We start from the raw sequence: 21,463 nt of genomic DNA, 5'->3' as shown, positions 1-21,463 counted from the left end.
CTGTCAGGGTCGTTCCACCGTAGCCACAACCAACGAAGCCTGAGGGCCCGCCCAAAACGTTCGATGTCAGCAATACCCAGCCCGCCCAGGCAGTTTGGCCTATGTTTTTGCTAGATAAATATTTAAATTTATCCGCTATGGCGTTTAAATTGCGGGCGTGCCAGTATACCATAGTATACAAATTATACTGATATAAACATATGGGAATAGGAAAATTTGTATCTTATCGATTCTTGACAATTTACAAATTCCCTTTTCATATGTATTTTCTGAAGTGCGCCTGGATAATTATCTGACTTTGACGATTGCAAGGATTCTTGATTCCTAAAATCTCGAAAGAATTTCAGTTAATTACATCTGCGGCATATATACTCGCAGAACACCTCCGATTAAGCTACACCAAAGTGTCAATGGTCATCTTTATAAAATCTTGGGCTCAGATCATCGCAAGGTTATGCAGCAAATAATACGAGTCATCAAGCACACACATGAGACACATATTTAATGTGGAAAACCCAAATCGGGTAAAAAACCACGGTGGCACGATGGCCAAATCCACTATATGATTGTTTGCATACAACAACAGATGTTACCACACTGATCTTTAATCCTCTGAACATTATATTCATAATCACCAGCACCCTCTCGAGAGAAGATGGACTGCCTGATCCTTGCTTCTTGTGCCTTGGTCGAAGTCATAAACCTTCCAAACACTGAGTCGACAGCACCCTCACAAGAAAAGATGGACTGTCTGAGACGCATGGCGACGATGGTCCATCCGTGGCAGCGCCCCGACGCATGGTAGATCCACGGATGCCATAGTATCACTTTCTCTCTTTTTTGTTAACCATCCGCGACGACGACATGGCACCAGGTAGAGTCGCGAACCTCACAAATTTGTAAACGGAAATGGTAGTCGATCCGTGGCTGTGACACGGCGCTGGGTAGAGCCACGGATGCCATAATATCTCTTTCTCTCTTTTTTTTAAACGTCCGCGACGACGACATGGCGCCGGGTAGAGTCGCGGACTCACGAATTTATAGCGAGCAATGGGGGTCCATCCGTGGCTGCGACACGGCGCCAGGTAGAGCCACGGATGCCAAAAAACATCTTTCTCGTGCCAAATGATTATCCAAGATGACGACACGGCGCCAGGTAGAGCCGCGGACATCATGAATGTATAGAGCATATTTGAGATGGTGGTCCATCCGTGGCGACGACACGGCACCGGGTAGAGCCACGGATGCCATAATATCTTTTTCTTTTTTTAACCGTCCGTGACGACGACACAGCGCCGGGTAGAGCCGCGGACCTCACAAATTTGTAGACGATGGTTCATCTGTGACCACGACACGGCGCCGGGTAGAGCCACGGATGCCACAAAAACATCTACTGTTGAAGAGAAGAACATAATAATAATAATCGCATGTGAGCTTCATGCGATCTACTTACCATATCGTCGCGAGCCTTGAATAAGCCATCGGCTTCCGCCAGTGGAGACGACGATCTACTTCACCGAAGGGTAGATGTGTCTGTTGTGTGCTCGTGTGTTTGTGTATCGCCGATCAAGACGGCTGCCCTCTTTCCCGACGATCTACTTTTCTGCAAGTGCTGAGCCTCCCAGTCCCCTCCTCCTCTCTTGCGGCGGCGAGGGCGAGAGCTTTTTATAACTCCTTACTAGGATCAGCCGATCAGTCCGGATCACGTGGGAGCGCCTTCACGGTTGTTTTAGAGATCGCCAGCAGTTCTCTGATTCCCTGGGAGCCGTTCCGTGAGAGGAGAAAAATGGGAGCGCCTTCATGGTTGTTTTAGAGATCGCCAACAGTTCTCTGATTCCCTAGGAGCCGTTCCGTGAGAGTAGAAAAGTGGGAGCGCCTTCACGGTTGTTTTAGAGATTGCCAGCAGTTCTCTGATTCCCTGGGAGCCGTTCCGTGAGAGGAGAAAAATGGGAGCGCCTTCATGGTTGTTTTAGAGATCGCCAACAGTTCTCTGATTCCCTAGGAGCCGTTCCGTGAGAGTAGAAAAGTGGGAGCGCCTTCACGGTTGTTTTAGAGATCGCCAGCAGTTTTCTGATTCCCTGGGAGCCGTTCCGTGAGAGGAGAAAAGCGAAAACGTCCATGCAGATTAGATATGCTCCATCGGTAACAACCATGCCCATGCGTACATACTTGAGCAATACGTACACTCCCTGATATGTGGGTCAAGTTGAGAGGTACACCACCTAAACTCAATAGCTAGCAGTCTAGCATCTCTCGGTTAATGCAAACGAGTACTATTCTTTCTAAATAAATATTGCAAGAGCATTTCTGCAGCCGCTGACCTGTGGGTCCTCCTAAAATCTTTATATATTCCAATATTTGACAAGGACATTTGAGTGTGCCATCCCTTTATATTTTCACGACCAAATAACCATGCAGTGTATAGGTCATAATTTGCCAAATTAGAGTTCTTGCAATACTATATATATAAGAATTATTTTGCTTCCATAATGCTGCTAAATCTTCACTATTTTATCAAAATATCGTGACAAAAATCCATCAAACAAATGCCCCTCGCCAAAGTAGAGTACGAATGCGTAGCAATTCGTTCTCTGCTTGGCGGAACTTAGTTCTTATGCCCTCCAGAATAGAGTACAAATCTTGCATATTTTCAATTAGCAGCTTCACAAATCTATAACTCGGAAGGACTCTCATCAAGACGAATTGGTAATGCAGAGTATCTTACTTGCTGCCTGCCAATGATAAGTGGTTTTCATAGCCCAAATCCATGCCGTGACCTCACTAATATTTTTTTGGTAACTAAATTTTTGCGTTTGACGAACCACGGGAGAACTCCATGCCATGACGTGAGAATCAATACAATTATCACCATGTTGTTGTCAGACAAATAGGATGGTGCAATTTATTGCAGGACAAAGCCATGACGAAAAAAAACATGTCCTGTATGTTTGCCAGCTAATAATCATATTGCGACCATGATGACGTGAGCCAATAGGATAGCATATTTCTTCATACTATTTTTTTCTTGTATGTCTTGGCGTCATAGAGGAAAATCTTCATGACCGCCTTGGTGCTACGGTGCCAAAGATGAACTGCATTGGCAAGCTTCCCTGCCCCGGAAGTATTGCATTTTGGTGAAATAAATATTCTAGTACCATGGTGAAATATCATATATTGCTAGCTTGTTCAACCTGACTCGTGGTGATAACTGACGTGGTCGACAGTAGCTTTCTTGTATAATGTAGGTTGCTGAAAATTAAAGGGTTATGGTAGAAAAGATCATGACGAAATACCATGCCATGCGTCCTAATTTGATAAAAAAAAAACCCTATTGCGACCGCGACGGTGCCAACCAATAGGATGTCCAGGTTCAATGGTTATATATAGTATGTTCTCTCAGAGTGTAGCGAAATACCATGCCAGGTCCTGATAGAACAAAAGGATCCTATTGCAACCGCGATGGTGCCAACCAATAGGATGTCAAGGTTAAATGGCTATAGTAGTGGATCCCCCTGACGCAGGTCACGTCGATGAAGAAAAGGGGTCCCCGGAGAGCCGTTGAGGAGCACGCGCGATGAGGCCGTGGCGAACGAGAGACAGATCCAATCCCTCCATCTCTGTCCAAACCCAAGGCGCTCCAGCACCTGAAGGAGGAAAGCCCAGTCCACGGAGTCGAAGGCCTTGGAAATGTCCAATTTAAGGAAGAGACTTGGCGTATGGGAGCGGTGCAGGGCCTTGATGGAGTTTTGGACAAAAAGAAAATTGTCGTGGATGCAGCGTTTTTTAATGAAGGTCGCTCTGACAGTTGGAGACAAGGGATCCCAACTCCAGGGCTAGCCGTAGGGCAGGGATCTTCGAGAAAATCTTAGACATGCTGTGAATCAGGCTGATGGGTCTGTAGTCACCAACCCTCGCTGTGTCAGGCTTCTTGGCGAGCAGAACAATGTTGGCGGAGTTGAGGAGGTGCATGCAGTCGCCCCGCAAGTCAGCCATCCTCATAATGGCCGCAACCACGTTGCCCTTGATGGTCTCCTAGCAGGATTTGAAGAAAGCGCCAATGAAACCGTCAGGGCCGGGAGCCTTGACTGAAGGGATGGAAAACACGGCCTCCCTGATCTCCGTCTCTGTGAAATCAACGTCAAGGGAGGACAAGTCTGCAGGGAGGTACCCCAACGCATCCCAGTCAAGCGACACTGTTCTCACGAGAGCCTCCCCAAGGTGGCCCCGGAAGTGAGAGTGCAACTCGATTTCCTTGTTGGCCTGAGTGATCGCCATTCCCTGAGGGGTCAGAAGTTGTTGAATGTAATACCTTCGACGCCTGTCGTTCACCCGGATGTGGAAGAGTTTGGTATTAGCATCCACCGTTTTAATCCACGTGAGCCGGGATCGCTGGCGCATCTTGATCTTTTGGACAACAAGGTGAGCCAGGTAGCAATCTTTTAGGTGGCGACGCAAAGCCCGCTCCTCCGCCGAGAGTGGCCGATTTTCCTCCGCGAGGTCCAATCGCCAAATGACCTCTTTAATGATGGTGAGCTGATAGCCAAGGAACCCGAATCTCTCCTTCTGCCATTTTTTGAGGGCTTTCGCAACGCGGCAGAGCTTGATGTGGATGATGCGGAGGGCGTCAGAAGAGAGGACCGGCTTGTTCCAAGCCAGCGTGACCGTCTTGTGGAAACCAGGCGCGCCAAGCCAGAATTCCTCAAACTTGAAGGAAGGCTTACGGGGGCAGTCCGGTGCCCCTTGAAGGAAGAGCGGAGCATGGTCAGAGCATAGGGTAGGCACCACAATGAGAAGAGCGTTCGGGAACATCATGTCCCAATCGTCCGAGCAAAAGAAGTGGTCAATCTTGGTGAGCACAGGGTTCTCTTGCTCGTTGGACCAAGTGAAGCGACGACCACCCAGGCTTAACTCTTTTAGCTGCAAAAAGTCAAGGGCGCCCCGGAATTTGCCGATGAGGCGACGGTTGATGTTCGTGTTATTTTTGTCAGCCGCCTTGGCGATGAGATTGAAATCGCCCACAAGGAGCCACTCCGGTTTGATGATCGGTTGTAGCAGCCTGAGCTCCTCGACGAAGAGAAGCTTTTCAGGGTCGCCTTGAGGCCTGTAGACCGACGTAAGAGACCAAGAGGCCCCTTCGCTGTGCATGTTGATGGAGACCGTGATGGAGTGAGGTGAGAGATGGATGTCGGAGATCATGAAGAAGTCTTCGGAGACGGCAAGAATCATCCCACCACGGGTGCCGTCGGTCGGCAAAGCAGCAAAGTTGGCACAGAAGCGAGGACCAAGTAAATCACGAATAAGCCGGTCGTCGACGAGCTGAAGCTTCGTCTCCTGAATGCAGATGACGGTGGCATGCGTGTCGCGGATGAGGTCACGAACCGCGTGACGACGTGAGGGGTTGTTGAGTCCTCGGACGTTCCAACACACGGGATTGACGTTAATTTGCGACATAATCGAAGTAGGACGACGCAGTGCCGAGCAGAGTAGAAGTTGAATCCAAAGTCGAGGTTGAAATAACACAAATGACAGACGAGGTTGAAAGTAGCAGGACAAGCATAAGCAAAACACGAGACCCCTCCGCTTGGGTCAAACCTAGGGATACAAGCATACGGAGATACACAGTAACACAGTTGGGGGTCTTCAGAAGCCCACTAATCATCAGCAGGTTGGGCACACCTGGGGGCAGCGGCCTTGTGCTTCTTTGCCGCCGGCTTGGTCTTCATCTTCTTCACTTGCTTGACGAGGGTCTCAATGGCATGGATGACCGGGGTGGACAACGGCGTCTTGAAGAGGGAGACATAAGCTTCGCGGCTCTTGTCGTCAAAGGTAGCCGACGGGTTGATGAGGCTGCAGACCCGAGCAAGGAGTTCCTGCACCGCAGCAGAGCAGAAGACCCCCTTCTTCTTGGTGGCTAGGCGCCCACTGCGCCTTGGCGGCGTGGCCGGCGGCGCCCTCTTTTCGACCGGTGCAAGAGACGGGAGTAACGCCGGAGCTGCAGGTTTGCCGATGGAGGTGAGGAAGTCAGCGAGCGTGCAGTGGTCGGGCACCTCGTCTCCCGCGCCCTCAACCGCGCCGTCATTCTGGACCGCGTCGTCATGTTGGTTCGCAGTAGCCGGCGTCTGCAAGACAAAGCCAGCAGGGGCCACATCGTCGTTCTGGATCGCCGTAGCCTGTGGCTGCAAAACAACGTTAGTGGAAGTGGTAGAATCATCAGCAGGCGTCGCCCCGCGGAGAGCAGGGCCGGCATGGGGTTGGCGGCGATTGCCAGGCCCGTGAAGGCATCAGGGAGGTCAGCAGTGCCGGCACCAGACAGGCAGCCGACCGGCGTCGCCGACTGGACGAACCAGGCTGAATTCACCAAAGATGGCGTGTTCCCGGCCAGCGCTGGGGTCGGGGAGGGATCAGACACAGGGGGCGGCATGAGGCCCAGCAGCTGCACGGCCACAGCAGACGCCCGCATCAGGTAGGCCCTGGCCTGATCCAGGAGCGCCCTCAGCTCATCAGCCCGCGCAGCCTGCAGGGCCGGCGCCAGCGCAGCATGGGCCGACAGCCCCGCCTGGATCTCCTTGGCCTGCGCGTCGAAGAGGCACTGCAGCCCCGGGTCCTAGAGGCCGGCAGGGCGCCTGGCTCGAGCCCGCGGCGGTGGCCATGCCGCCCCGAATCGCTGTCACGACAGTGTGGGGAGCGAGTGCGCTCGCGGCGGAAGGAGAGCAGATTGTCTCCGGAGCCGTGTTCACCAGAGGCGTGGGGTGAGGGGCGGCGTCCACGCCGATCGTCGTCGTCGTCGTTGCGGCGGCGAGGGAAAAGCCGCGGGTGGTCATTTCCGCGGCTTCGGTGTCGCCGGGCCCGCGAGTCGACGTCGTCGCGGAGCGCCGGTGCAGCAACGACAGTGGGCGGGGGGGCACCATCAATCGTCCTGATCACGCAGTTGAAGGTAGTCATACAGGGTTTGAGCAGCGGTGTCTTACTCGGGTGGAAGCAGGTGGTGACGTCAAGGGGGGCGGCGGTGTAGTCTTCCATCGTGTCAAGGTTGATGATGACGCGGTAGGAGGAGTCGCGCTTGACTCCCGATGGCCGGTAGTCGGTGACCAGAATCTCGTCGGCCCGCTCATCGAGGGAGCGCCCCATGAAGGTGACCCATATCACCTTTGGGATGAGGCTCGGGTTTGTCGTCCACGCCTACAGGTCGAGGGTGTCCGTCTTCTCCATGAACGCCGATCTCCTGTTGAGGCGGTCAACGGAGCAGCGACAGCCGATGATGCGCTCGACGATGCGCAGGGTCCAGGCAAAGGCAGGGCAGGGACCTTTTCGAGCTTCAAGTGCACCCGAAAAGCCATGGCCGTGGCGAAGGCGTGCTTCAAAGGCCGGTACGGGCGGATGCGGACAGTGAGGCCTCGGGCGGTCGTCGTTCCTTTGAAAAGGACCTCATTGAACTGCGCCTTGTTGGCGAACTTCACCAGGAACTGCACGGGGTGATGCGGCATGACGACGATGTCGGCGTGGCTGATGTGGAACTCCTTCCTGATGGCGCGGTCGACGTCGAGGGCGTCCAGCTTGCGGGGAGCGTTGATGACCCACGCAATGGCCGCCGTGGTCTCCCACTCGCGCATGTCCCTGTTGATGTCGTAGGAGAAGGGGATTATGCAGGTGTCTTCCTCCGGGCGCGTGTCCGGCGCGCCAAAGCCTTGCGAGGCCATCCCAGGACGAGGCGAAGCAGGGAGAGGGGGAGTTGCCGGTGTCGTAGGGGCGGGCTCTTCCGGTGCTGCGGCAACGACGGCGGCCCAGGAGCGGGAGCCGAAAGCAACAGGAGACGATGTCCTCGCAGGTGGTGCAGGGGGTGGGGTGGGCATCGGCCGCCGGCGAGGGCACACGCGGGCGCGGTGACCGCGTCCCAAGCACTCAAGGCAGCGAAGAGGCTCTCTGCAGGTGGAGGCGCGGTGGTCTATAGCAAGGCACCGGAAACAGAGTCCCCAAGTTCTCCTTTTGAAATCCAGGAATTGCTGGTGTTCCTTGTCACTGCGGAGGAGGCATGGCTGCCTTTACTGTACCGAGCGGCGCTGCCAGGGCGACGCAAAGGCCCGTCGCGTCGGAGTGAAGGCGCGTCCACTCGAGGGCGGCGACGTGACCCGACCTCCTGCCAGCCTTCATCAACGCAGCGCAGGGCCCGGGCAGGAGGGCTGGTAGGCACGGCTTGAATGCGGGGCGGGCCCTTGGGCGGGCGACCAGCAGGCGTAGGAGGGAGCACCCAGCGGCTGACGGGTGGGGCGCCCGGGGCAGGGGAACAACCAGCATTGAAGAGCCTTGGCTGCCTGCCAGGGGGGGAGCCAACCGGAGGGGGAGGGAGTCGAACTTCCTTAATTGCAGATCTGCCCGGATTCGGCGCATCGAAGGCAGGCGAGGCAGCGGACACGGGAACGGGGGATCTCCGATGCGGGGGAACATAGGTGGCATGTCCCAGCCCGAGCGGCTCCTGCGACCTCCACATCTGAGGAGGGGCGAATCGGGGACGAATTCCCCCTCCTCCTCCTCGCAGGCATCGGCCCAGGAGAAGCGAGCCGGGGTTGACCATGAGGCAGATCCGGACGACCTGATAGGGGGTGGGGAATTGGCTGGGTGGGTGGCTGTGGTGGGGCTTGCCGGCGGCGCCTGGGTGGCCGCCGCGGGCGGGGTGGAGGGGATTCTCTCATGTATGCAGGAGCCATTATCAGATCGTAGCATGATATGACCTATGAAGGCAGTGTCTCGATTACCAGGAGAAATGGCGCTGTTCTGCATTCAAAATAAGAAACCCAATTAATCGGCGATAGGTTTCCGTGCCGACACTCTCACTCGGAGCACCGGTAATGCATGCATGAATGCCGATCATTTTCGGTGCTGGTACTCCCGGTGGCACTCTGTCGGAGTAGCATTGATGCTTGGATCGATTCCCGCAGTCTGCAAATAATGCCAGCACTTCAAATCTGTGGATACGTAAAAGCACGAAAGACTGGTGCCACGCGGCGTTACTTGCATTGACCTTTGACTTTTCTCAAGCACGCAAGGATGCTCTCTACTTAATGCGACAGCCTGTGTATCGTCCATCTAAAATCACACTGCCTAGATATGGTCCTGAACACAGCGCAGGTCAAACAAAATTTAAGCTTAAATCAGTCGCGGAAGACAAGGCACATGTACTAGAGCTTGTCATGGCACGAGTCACAGACGGACGCGCATGAACGATCTCTACGTATCCAGCAGTACTCTGTAAACAAGCATATCACTCTGCCTGATCTGCACAGCCCCAGAGTACTCCCACCGTCTCAACATATGAGACACGCATGCATCCCAAGATTACAAATTTAACTAGCAAAATCTAAATTATGTTTCATAAAAAATACTTCCTCCATTTCACAAAGAATGGCGTCCACGCTTTTCGAGGTCGAACTTTGACCAATGATTAGACCAATTGTATGTAGATTATATGTTACAAATTTAATATCATTGGAAAGGTTTTTGAAATACAAATCCAATGATATAATTTTTGTAACACATAAGCCTCAAATCATTAGTCTAATTGTCGGTCAAAGCAAAATCTTAAAATGCGTGCGTGCCATTCTTTGTGAAATGGAGGAAGTATATCATTAGATTCGTAGTCAAATAAATTTTCTAGTGATATGGTTTTTACATCATATAATTATATTTTAATAGTTAAATTGATGATCGGAGTACCAGCTGTTCCGTGTACTTCAGGCCGATCGAGACCCGTTTCTTTCGACTAGAACAACGTTAACAATGCAAAGTCAGAAACCCATGCCCATGCGGCCATGCCCGAGATTTTGACCTGTGTATTTTAGTGCTCGACTCATCTATAAATAAGTGACACGTACGTACGTCTGGCTGGAGACATCAAAAGTCAACGAAGTGGAAGCTAGAGCGCACATAGACGCAAAGCTAGCGACGAAAACTCTCGCCCATTGCGGCATTGCCATAGTCCTCACGCCTATATATAACTCTCACACCAGGGCCAGCCACAACCTAAAAACACTCGGCCTGTTTGACCCAGCTCCAACTAGCGTTGCAAGTACAGCACACTTGGGTTTTTTTCATCTAAAAGAAAAGTGCTCTTAGCTTGTGCTGCACACGAGCCGCACGCTTGTAGTTGCAGAGGGCAAGGGTCTCGGTGATCTGCTTGTATTGTTCGCGCCTGTGTGTTTGATGGCATGCGCCAAGTGTTGACATGTACAACCCGGATCAGCAGCCGCAGCAGAAGGCCCAGCTCATGGCGCCGCCGCGGATGTCCTTCTCCTGCGACTTCGCCCTGGACCCGCCGCCGCCGCGGGCCTCGACGTCGGGGCCTCCGCGGGCGTCCACGGCGGGGGACGCGGACTTCGAGTTCTCCGCGGGCGGCGGCGCCATGATGGCGGCGGACCAGCTCTTCGCCAAGGGCCGCATCCTGCCGCTGCGGGACGCCCCGCCCACGACCCTCCGTGAGGAGCTGCGCGCGCACGCCGGCGGCAGTGACCGACGGCGCCGCGCGGACCGGCCCGCGTCCTCGGGCGGGTCCCGGTGGAAGGAGCTGCTCGGGCTGAGGAAGAAGAAGAGCGCCGCGGAAGCCGTGCCCAAGGACAGTCACGTGGTAAGTAATGTGCTAATGCCGTAATGCGGCTTCAACCTTGACTCTCTTTCTTTATCGTTCCGTTCTTTTCGAGATCCAGTTTCTGTACTGTACGAGCTGCCTTCGTTGAAAGCAAAATGCTCCTGTTGTTATCTCCCTACTAACATAAGCAACGGCTTAACACTACAGGATCTTGGAGACCATGGAAAATGACGTATTTGATCCCCCAGCTTATATTGTGTCTAATCGCTGCTCTCATCTCTGGTCGAAGAGTAGGAGGAAATTGGAAGCCATTTTTCATTTACCGCTTTATCGGTTCCTTTCTGGAACAGAAGAGACATTTTTAGTGTTCATGCGTCTTTTTTTTTGACGGTTTAGCCAGCCAGCTAGCTATGTCATGTAACTTATTACCCCTCTTTCATTCCAGAGGTCAAATTGACTATTTTTTTCCGCCGAGTATGTAATCGGCAGGACACATTGTTGAGCCCTTTGTGTTTGTGTGCTTGTGTACTTTCTGAACTTGTACAAAGATGACGTCTCTGGCTTAAAAATTCAGTTCAGGGTAATGAAGGATCCCATGCCGATTAAAATTATGGAGGAAACAATTTTTGGTCCTCATTATTGAATCCTCTCGTTATTGTCTCTAAACTACTACCTTCGTTTTAAAATTTACAGCATATATAATTTTTGTTGGCCGTCAAACTTTTTAAACTTTGATCAATCATATAACAAAAACATTTATGGTATCAACTTAGTATTATTAGATACACTCTAAAAAATATTTTCAAAGTTTCTTGGTTTGAAACTGAATATGTTCATATGTTTATTATAAACTTGGTGAAACTTTTGAAAGTTTGACAGTCCACATAATATGCTCTACATTTTGGAACGGGGGAGTATAAATCAGAGAAGTTTGATAATTAATTTCTGATTTTCAGTAATAATTTTATTATTAACTTTTGTAGGACACTGGTGTTATGTAAGACATCATGATTTCCTTTAATGAAAAAAATTCGAATGGGTCGTCTTCTGTAATAAAAAAGGCACAATCTAGTCTCCGCAACAGGATGCATACATTCCAACACCACAAGTGTGCAAACATCCAAAAAAAACATGATTGGCGATTAAAGAGGTGCCTGAAGCCAGATATTAGACCGCCGCCTGTGTTGGGCGAATACCTCTTTTGGGCACCCACTCCAGCTAATCACATGTTGCAACAACAAACCTTTGACCTTCGGAGCCAGTGTGTTACAAAAATGTATAATGTACACGGCACACAAAATCAATTATGTTTTTTTAAATCATTATTTTAGAGAGACAGGAGGTGGGAAAATGTGTCATTTATGTGTAAAAGCAACAACAAACATAAAACCATTGCCCCAACGAAGACAAGCAATACGAGTTTTGACTCTAAACCTCGCAATCGGATTTCAAACATATTCTAACAATTTTGGTTGCTTAATCTTGATCAGATATATTCAAGAACCTAACACTTGACGATAAACAATCATGGTCCGTGGACCAAGTTTTTCTCCGGCGAAGCGTTAAATCATCCAACCGATCACTCGCTCCATTCGTGTAAGTTGTAACACCCCAAAGGCTCATTCGGCTTAAAGGAAAGCAAAGCATAGGAAAAATGGAAAACATCCTAAGGAATGTTCTTGCCTCATTCCTATGAAAAAAGAGGTTGGATCTAATGCTCATTTCCTCCAAAACATAGGAATCCAATAGTATTTCTAAGGAATCATTTTGCCACTTTCCTACAAAACAAATGCATCTTCTTAATCCTTACGAACCGAATGAGCGCCGAAGAAAACATGAAAAACGATCTGAGTCAGCGATGACGCAAGCTAGTACTAGCACTCTTGAACAACGGAGCTGCGTCGATCTCCAAAGATTCGGGGAAGAAAGAACACGCCCAACGCAGGAAAAATAATTTTGGCATCTGGCAGTCAGACGAGTCCTGCACGCGCGTGGCATCTCGCTTGGCGCCAGTCGGAAGTGATCGAGGACCGCCCCCCGCCTCTACCTCTATCCGACGAGCCGGCCGGCCTCGTGGGAGCGGCGTATTGCCTTGCCTTTCGACTCTCTCGATCGATCGCCCATTCTCTCGTTTCCTCCGAAAACGAAAAAGGGGGAAAAGATTACTCTCTCGAAGAGTAGCACCGCTCCGGAATGCGCGTCTTTCATTCTGGTCAGCGCCCGTGCTCTGCCATGCTCTCTCTCCGGCCAGTGTCGGTATCACTAAATTTAAGCCGGTTATTAGCTGTCGATCTCGGCATCCGGCGCCTCTCAAATTCTCAATCGATGTTTCTCCCTCCTGGCATTAATGGACGTCCTGGCTGGCTTCTGTCCGGGGAGGCGCCCTGTCCAGTGGTTGCCCTGCCTCGCAGTAAAACTAATGTCTCTGTGCAGACTGCAGAGAGCCAGGTTTTGGGCGACAGGGAATGGCGCTACAGCCTCCAGCTAGGAAGGACTGCTACGCTCTTCCTGTGGTGCCTGCCCTGGCTCTGACCTGATCGGAGAAAACTCTCAGAACAGCGGAGTAAACTGGCTTCGGACGGACCATTCGCCGTGCAAATGGGCAGAATCTGGTGAGGCCCAGGATCCCTACTATTTGAGAACTGGGGCACGCGGCCTACCGGAAACCAAACCTCAGCCTCGGCCTATGAGAGAGGAAGGAAGCCGAAAGAAGGCCTCCACGATAATCAGCCCATCATTACTCCAACCCAGCCCACATATATTAGCTCGTGTTGTCTGCAAAAAAATTTCTTCTTCTCAGAAACAGAAATCAGAAATGAATCGCATCGCTAGCGATGGTACCATTGCCTCACATATCTTTACTATTCCTTAATCCACAGTTACGTTAGTCCAACGTATGTCGTTTGCCTCCGCGCGCCCGTTCGATCAAAAAAGATATCGGTATGGGCCGGCCCACTCTTGTCGCCCAGTCCAACATCCCTCGCGTCCGCCTCACCCGCCGGCCGCCCTACGCATCATCACTGCATCAACGCCGGACTCCTCATCCCGCATCCATCCATCCCTCGCAGCCGCCTCAAACACCGCCGCCCGAACCTCGGGCCCGCAGCCCGATGCCTGGCGCGTGCCCACCACCGATCAAGCCGCCGCGCGCCCACGGCCGCACACAGCCAAGATCTGACGGGACCACGTGCCGCTGCCTCCTACCCCGAAGCCGCGTCGCCATTGATCATCGTTGTGTCTTCATCCAACCCGACCACGGTGATGTCCGCCACCCTCCAGCCGCCGTCCGCGGTCCACCCCGCGCGCACCGCCGCCCTTTAGTCGCAGTCCGCCGCCGACCCCACGCCCTCCAGCCGCACGCAATCCCCAGGCGAAGTCCATCCCCCGGCCGCCACGATGCAATCCCTTGGCGGAGTCCATCCCCCGGCCGCCGCGATCCCCAAGCCTAATCGTCGTTGTTTCGTTTTATAATCGCTTTGCCTGTTGCTTTATGTCCTTTTGTTTTCAGGGTGTGGTTCAGCGATCAATTCATTAGAACTTTGTACAAGAAGAAGGTCATCGATCTAAGCCCAATGTGTTGGAGACAAGCATGGCTGTATTCTTCGAGTTGAGGATTGGCTACGGTTAATTCATTAATGGAACCTATGAAATTAATTCATGCTGCAGGGTGAGATCAGTGAATGGTAGAGGTAGAGTTCTTCCATCCAATCCCACCGATGACAATTGGATTGATGTCTTATCTCCCGTCAATTTTAGGTAAATGTATCCGTATATCATCTGCATGTAGGTAAATATATTATGACATGAACTAAATCCTGCTAAGTTTAGAGCAATTACAATTCATAGTGTCCAGTGTTTCCTTTGATTATCTGACACAGTTCTGATATTGTTGTGCTTTGTTCCAGATAGGATTATATATGTGCAGCTAGCTCAATATAGTTCACTTGGGGGACAGGAGATACTAGATGGAATATTTTATTTCAAACTGTGATATGAACTTCCTAGATAACCATGACAATGCTATTACATTTTAGAAGGAATGAAAATGTTGGTTTTGTTATGCTTATACTTACATGACTTCTGTCTTCTGTATATTTTTTTCGATAAAGGTTATGCAACTTAGGCATGAGAAGTTACAGCAATGATGTGTGTCAACCATGCTTATATTATGAGTAGTACCCCTTTTGCCGTTTTGGTATTTTGGGACATCACAGCAAGCTACATGTTCCTATGACGTGATATTGCCGAGTGAATTTGTATCAACTGCACCCTTCCTGAATAATAAGAAGAATAAGGGAGGAGGATCTGAAGGAAAGAAATGGTAGAAGAATAAAGAAGTAAGCAGGGAGGGAGATCACGGCCTCCAAGGCAACACATCAAGGTAAGCCATCAATCTGAATTTGTAGCACCACTAAATATATGAAATTGTCAGTAGCATCTTGACTGAAACTAAGGTCTGAACAATTTGGATGATGCGCACATCGGTGTACTTAAAATCCAAGGTATTGCCAGTTTCACACATGTTCATGTATTGTCTGGCTTTGAGAGTATAAATTAAACACCACCTGATACCTTTTATTTAATTGAAGATGTTAATGATATCCTAATGTCTCCTCTACCACTAGATCAATCCAAGAGACAAATATACACTTACTTCTTATTTTACAGATTTTTTAAGTTTCAATCTAAGGACATGTTCAATTAAGCATCACTTTGTACACAACAACATTGACTTGTTTCATGTCATTTTACTTTAATTCTTGAAACTAACTTTATCTGAAGTGGTACAGTGTAGTTTGTGTGAGAACATTTTTTAAAGCTCTGCACTGTCCATCCGTCTTCTCGGCTGGCAAGGTTGGTATGTGGATGAGCATGGGGCGCTACGCGGGCTCCATGGACCTGAGGGCGCCGAAGGCGGTAGAGGTGGTCAACGGGCCCACCATGTCGTGCTCCGCTCGCCCAAGAGAGCCACCGTGCATGAACGTACGCGTTGCCTGTTCATCCTCTTCAAAACCGCCTCTTGTTAATCTCCATTCGGTGTGATTCTGATGTGGTCTCCTTTCCTCTGTTTAAAAACTTGCATAACAGTAAAATATAAAATTGTGAGATACCAATTTTTGTTGTTGATGCAGTCCTGTATAACCGGTAAAGTGAACAGAATTCTTGTACTTAATGGATTTTGATGGCACTGCATTTCGTGTTGTTCGAAAACACCAGCGCTACCGAAGAACGCTGCATTTTTGCGTTGTTCGAAAGCAACAGGGTCACTAAAGAACATCTGTCATTTTCCAAATGATAGATTGTAAACGTCAATTCTTTCGCTTTTGTCATTCTAGCTAAGCGATAGTAGATTGTATCTCCATTGCAACGCACGGCTACTTAGCTAGTTATGATATTATTATCCAGATCCAAGGCAAAAGTTCCGGTGCAGCTAACAGCCCAACACCGTCATTTTCGGCTGCCGGCGTATTATTTCGAGGAATGCAACCGTTGGTCCCTGCACGTTCAACTGATTCAGCAGCTGACATTACTGCACTACAGGAGTGCAGCTGGATTCGATAGATCCATCATCCATCCATCCATCCATCCATCCAGCGGCGGTTTAAATTGGAGAAACCATCCAACCACCGGTCGCTTTCACTGATGAAACCGGCGACGACCGAGGGGCGCGCGCGGTACGGGCCGGCAGACCAGGTGGATGGAACTTTCGAAATGATCGTGGCGATGATCACTGCCAAGTACGGAGTACCAGCGGTCCTCCACCATTAGTGGAAATAACGGATCGAGCAGAAATGCTTCGGCTTGTACGTACTGTTGAATCATGGAAGTTCAGTTCTGGCTAAATTAGCAACTTTCTACTACCTTGACGTAAACAATACAAGGACGTCTTAATAATCCAAAAAAAATCATGAATTTCTTTACATGCGCCTAAATTCACAAAACCTGAATTTGGTCCCGCCTGGGTGGCTATAGTTCCAGCATGAAAACTAGACACTTTCAGCCATGCATTTAAACTTCTCACGCCCAGGCTACGTACAGTGCAGACACATACAAACATGATCCCGTGACGTGGGTAGCAGGTCGTGCGTGCGTGCGTATGTCCGAGTCTGCCACCGGCATGAAAGACGACGCGCGGCGCCGCGCGCGCCACCGCCTCGATATTAATTCACACCTGTCTGGCTCGGTCGATCGCCGCCGGCAGCTGCTTGGCCGCGGCGACGGACGAGTTCTTGCAGTGCGCGATGGCGGCCTGAATGGCGCTCTGCAGGTCCTCCTCCGACGACGGCGCTTTCGGTATTACCCCCCTCGCGGAGAGGCGCCCGCTGTTGGCGGGTGACCCCCGCAGCGACGCGGGCTCCGAGAACAGCCTGATCCCATCCCACCCGTGCCGCTTGGACGGCCATCTGCCGGAGCCGGAGGAGGAAGGGAACGAGTTACTAATACTCGGGCCCCGCCGCCGCCGCCTGTCATCATCGTCCCTCCTGCCGCCGCTAGCGCTGCCACCGGATGAGAAGGACGCGAGGAGCTGCTCCGCCTTGGCCATGTACTTCTTCACCCGCGGCCCTATGCTGCTTCCTTGGACATGCTTCTTCTTGCTGCCGCCGCCGCCGCCGCCGGTCTCTGCCCTGGTACTAGTAGCAGTCGCCGCCTCGCTTCGTCTCCACGCGCCGGCACCGGCCCCGGAGAAGAGAAGCGCCAGCCTCTGCTTGTTATTCGTGCATTGGCGGCGGTGGAGGTCGTCGCCTGTTGCCGTTGCTGTACTAGTACTTGAGTTGGCGATGTGGCCGAGGTCGCTGTTGGCGCGTTCGACGAGGCCGCGGGACATGTCGATCGGATCTCCCCCGCCCAGGGTGGCCCGCCGTGGAGGACGTGGGGATCTAGTTGCGTCGTGTCGTCGTACTCTCGGTGGTGGGGGGGATCAGGCCATCAGGGGATGCTGAGACCTTAGAGGAGAAGTGGTGGGATCGAGCCAGGGGGACGGGTGCTAATTAAGTACAGACGCTGTTGGTCGGGCCGGGGAGCGAGCTGCTATGCTGATATGATGGTGGTGGCGCGCGGCCTTGGCATGGCTCTGGGATGTGGGGTTCCTGTGAGAGCACGTGTGCGCGCGAGGGCGAGCGGCAAGATTAGCGTTCATATGCACTTGCAGGGTAGTAGTTGTTGCCAGGCAACGTGTTTTGCAGATTGAATGAGTGAGAGCTCAGTTTGCTCGGTTTTCGATGTTGACTTCATCCTTTTTGTTTTTCGGTTGTTTATATCAGGTGACCCTTTGTACCATTGTCCTTGATTAATACTCCTACCAGATATGATTTCTCAAAAAGAAATCTTGTTGTTACTCCAGCTACTAGATGAGTTTGGGCTAGAGTTTGGTGCTGGGCGGATCCGCGGAATGGTTTATCTGCTGCACGATCGAAAGGGATGTTCGTTTCGAGGGAGAACGTGAAAAGTGAAGTTCAGTTTATTGTTTTCAAAAAGGGTCTAGGTGAACTCGAAAAGGCCCATACGATGTGAGGCCTACTAAGCAGCCTCAGGACTGGTTGGTTGCAAAAAAAGGCCCAGATCCATGTGCTCACAAAAGAAAAAGCCCACCTCGACCCAAAGTCAGCGACTCACCGTTCTCTCGCTCGCCGTCTTCCTCTTCCCCGGCCGCCGCTCCCGACTCCCGTGGCAACTTGCAAGAGGGTTCAACTGCGCGTCTGCGCCTGCAGTCAGAAAGATCAGATCCAGCCGCGTCCATCAGATCGGGGCTTGGAACCGGCTATCCGATCGGCTGGGGTGCCGGACTGAGCCGCGGATGAACTGGTAGGGGCGTGCACGTCGACGCCGTCCACGCCGTCCACGCGCCAAGCTCCGGCCAGCTGCTTCTCGCCGGTGAGTCCGTCTTGAGAACTCGCTAGCATCCCTGCTTATAAATCCATGTGCGGATTTAGCTTGTTTACTTGGATCGTAATCATTTGGTCAACTGCAACTAAGGAACGGAGCAGCTCAGAATACTGTTGAGTTTGTTTTTTGTTTGTTTGGATTATTTAGCTGCGGAGTTAGGGCGTTGGGTTGATCGAACATTTTTTTTTCATGGAGCAACGACTGCTATACGTGTAATTACTATGACTGATTGGATATCCATTTTGCAAGCTACTACTGATTGGCGATTGCAGTGCATAGTTAACCGAAAATTGACACACCATACATTGCCAAATTGATAGCATGGAACCCTGGAGTAATTAGGAAATTAACCGAGAGGCAACAAATTGATAGCATGGAGCCCTGGAGTAATTAGGAAATTAACCGAGAGGCAACAAATTGATAGCATGGAACCCTGTAGTAATTAGGAAATTAACCGAGAGGCAACAAATTGATAGCATACATTGAACTGAAAATTGATAGCAAGATTATTGGCTCGTGGAAGGAGCACATGCTGAAAATTGATAGGAACAAACTGGACTGAAACATAAAGAATCAAAGAGAGAGGCTGGATGATGAGACGTTGGTGGCTTGAGGGACGCAGGGCAGGACGACATCAGGGGGAGTATCTGTCTACAAAGTTTCTGTAAATATGTTGTCAGTCCCAAAACTGGAGGAAATAGGAAGCGGTCTGCCTATCGAAGAGTACTTGTTAAGGATCTTTCAGTCTAGTTTTCGATGATGAACAGTTTCTGTGGCAGGTCGAAATGAATTTGGATAGGGCATAGTTAAATTAAAAGGTTGTTTCTTACAGATATGGATATATCTTGAGGTCTCAAAACAATTTTGTTTTGTGCTTTCGTTAATTTTGCATTGAAAACTCTAGTAACATAGTACTCCCTCCGTTTCTAAATACTTGTCGCTGTTTTAGTGCAAGTTTAGGGAGTACTATTCTGCTTGTACTTCATCATACAGTGGATATGATGTGAAGCTCTAGTGTCGAAGAAAAAAAAAAAGCTGTATTTCGTCTCCAAAAAGGAGGGCAAAAGATATCTTCACTGTTGAAATTTTCTGTTTCACTTAGTTTACTTCCATTTGTCTCATGTTGTTGTTTCTTTTCCAGCCTGAAGACATTGAACTTTCATAATGCTTCCAGTCAGCAGCATTTCTGCGCAGAAGACATACTATGAAGTTCTTTCAGTGAATGAAGGTGCAACGTATGATGAAATCCGTGCAGGATACAGGTTTGCCATCCTAAATGTGCATCCTGACAAGTCTCAAGCAAACCCTGATTCCCTTGTGCCTTCCGGCAAGCAAGGAGAGTTCTTGAGTGCGCAGAAAGCATGGGAGGTCCTACGTGATCCAAATTCCAGAGCTGTGTATGACAAGCAGCTGCAAACATCTAGGCAGAACCTGGAGAATGTTGCCTATGAAATTGGAGTGGAGGAAATGACAACTGAAAGCACTGACAATTTGACAGAGCTTGTCTATCCATGCAGGTGCGGGGATTATTTCTCAATCTCGTCATGTGATCTTGGTGAAATGGGCATTGTGATCGGCGAGGATGGGAAAATAGACTTCCAATCACTCGATTGCACATCGGCTTCTGTTGTTCTTGAATGTGCCTCTTGTTCGCTAAAAACACGATTGGTTATAAATAAATCTTCTTGATATTGCCTCCAATATGTCCTTAGTCTGGAATAGATTTGATTGTGTTGGCCTCTTGCCTGCTGCTTAAACATGTTTCAAATTTATCAGAAATTTGTACCATCCTAAATGTTCCATGTGCCCTGTATCTGTCTGTACCCGTTTCAAAACTTCAGTGGGTAGAAGATTAAAAAGGAGAGAATCCCTTAGACAAGATTGAAAATTTGTTAAAAGATTATTAGGAAACCACCTGTAAAATGTGTCGTTCCAAAAAAATAAATCTCATGGCGATTGGCAGATCCATTTTACATTATTGCAACTGAAAATAACACTGTTCATCTCGGCTTGATTTTTCTTTTAACAAACACAAGACCGATGCCAGGGTGAGCTGCTAAGAGTAATGATGTCTATCAATTATTCGTTCACAAATACTGACATGTATCAAACCAACTGAAGTACAATCATGGCGGTGATGTAAAAAGAACTATTGGCGCACTCAGAGGCAGAGCCAGAAATTAGCTTAGACCAAGGCTATTGCAGTACAAATGACTTAAAAAAACTAATTAACGAAGATAAGCCCCAGGCCAAACTCAAAATTATCACAATTTACCAAAGGAAAAATTTCACACCCCAGGCCATGGCCTCCCTTGGAGGAACAAACCTTGCCTCGGGCTTGTCGCACCCAGGGAGGAACAAAAAAAGGGGGGCTAAGTTACTGCGCATTGAAAATTTTGCTAGGCGACCACGAAATTTTACCATAGTAAAAAGGTGTAATCAACGGCCCAAACACTACCTGTCTCTAAAAATATTTTTTTTTTGTCTAAAGACATAACAAAAATGCATTATTCTTAGGTAAATATCCGTTAGGCTCAAAATGTGTTCTTTTATGCTTTGCACTAGTTTGATTAGAGTCATCTAATTTCGGATAGAATCTTTTCATCTAAATTAAACCTAACAAATTGCAAGCAAAACATAGTCTAGTTAGGCCTGAAACAACAACTACGAATGGTGGATCATAAATCATTCAAAAATTCAAACTCAGTAAAAACCTTTTTGAGAAACACGAACCAAAAGTAGCGCCACGTTGCCGTCGTGGGTTCGTGCTGCGCCTGCGGCGTTGGCGTTAAAACCAGGAACTTCAGGACTTGCGTAGCTGCGTCCGCCTGCGTCACGTCGCGTTGTGCCGCCGGTGGCAGACTGCCGATCTCTGCAGGCTAGGGATTTGATTTTTGAGGGCGCGGTGGGGCTCGCTGGGATGGGAGCCTGCGAGTCCGCAGTACAACTCACAACTCACAAGTCGCAGGAGACGCAAGTATAGCGACCGACGCACGCAACCGC

At 50.1% G+C, this 21,463-nt stretch overlaps 3 protein-coding genes across 3 annotated transcripts; 2 read left to right on the top strand and 1 right to left on the bottom strand.

Annotated features, from left to right (window-relative positions):
* Positions 1–10,017: 10,017 nt before the first annotated feature.
* On the top strand, positions 10,018–11,160 carry LOC100832663. Its single transcript, XM_014900729.2, has 2 exons — positions 10,018–10,615; positions 10,784–11,160. Exons 1-2 carry the CDS (start codon positions 10,217–10,219, stop codon positions 10,805–10,807), a joined length of 423 nt encoding a protein of 140 aa, XP_014756215.1. The 5' UTR covers positions 10,018–10,216; the 3' UTR covers positions 10,808–11,160.
* A 4,050-nt stretch (positions 11,161–15,210) lies between these two features.
* On the bottom strand, positions 15,211–18,076 carry LOC104584231 (probable BRI1 kinase inhibitor 1). Its single transcript, XM_010238422.3, has one exon. It carries the CDS (start codon positions 17,400–17,402, stop codon positions 16,743–16,745), a length of 660 nt encoding a protein of 219 aa, XP_010236724.1. The 5' UTR covers positions 17,403–18,076; the 3' UTR covers positions 15,211–16,742.
* A 53-nt stretch (positions 18,077–18,129) lies between these two features.
* On the top strand, positions 18,130–20,255 carry LOC100834032 (DPH4 homolog). The gene is made up of 2 exons (XM_003574574.4): positions 18,130–18,448; positions 19,602–20,255. Exon 2 carries the CDS (start codon positions 19,625–19,627, stop codon positions 20,147–20,149), a length of 525 nt encoding a protein of 174 aa, XP_003574622.1. The 5' UTR covers positions 18,130–18,448; positions 19,602–19,624; the 3' UTR covers positions 20,150–20,255.
* The last annotated feature ends 1,208 nt before the right edge of the window (positions 20,256–21,463 follow it).

This window comes from Brachypodium distachyon, chromosome 3 (genome assembly GCF_000005505.3).
Source record: "Brachypodium distachyon strain Bd21 chromosome 3, Brachypodium_distachyon_v3.0, whole genome shotgun sequence".
Lineage (NCBI taxonomy): Eukaryota > Viridiplantae > Streptophyta > Magnoliopsida > Poales > Poaceae > Brachypodium > Brachypodium distachyon.
This window is presented reverse-complemented; position numbering and strand designations above follow the sequence as displayed.

Excerpts from the sequence above, each read along its gene's own strand:
- LOC100832663 (XM_014900729.2), top strand. The coding sequence starts at position 10,217 with ATGTACAACCCGGATCAGCAGCCGCAGCAGAAGGCCCAGCTCATGGCG. Across the intron at positions 10,616-10,783 it reads TGCCCAAGGACAGTCACGTG|GATCTTGGAGACCATGGAAA; the intron begins GTAAGTAATGTG and ends TTAACACTACAG.
- LOC100834032 (XM_003574574.4), top strand. The coding sequence starts at position 19,625 with ATGCTTCCAGTCAGCAGCATTTCTGCGCAGAAGACATACTATGAAGTT.
- LOC104584231 (XM_010238422.3), bottom strand. The coding sequence starts at position 17,402 with ATGTCCCGCGGCCTCGTCGAACGCGCCAACAGCGACCTCGGCCACATC.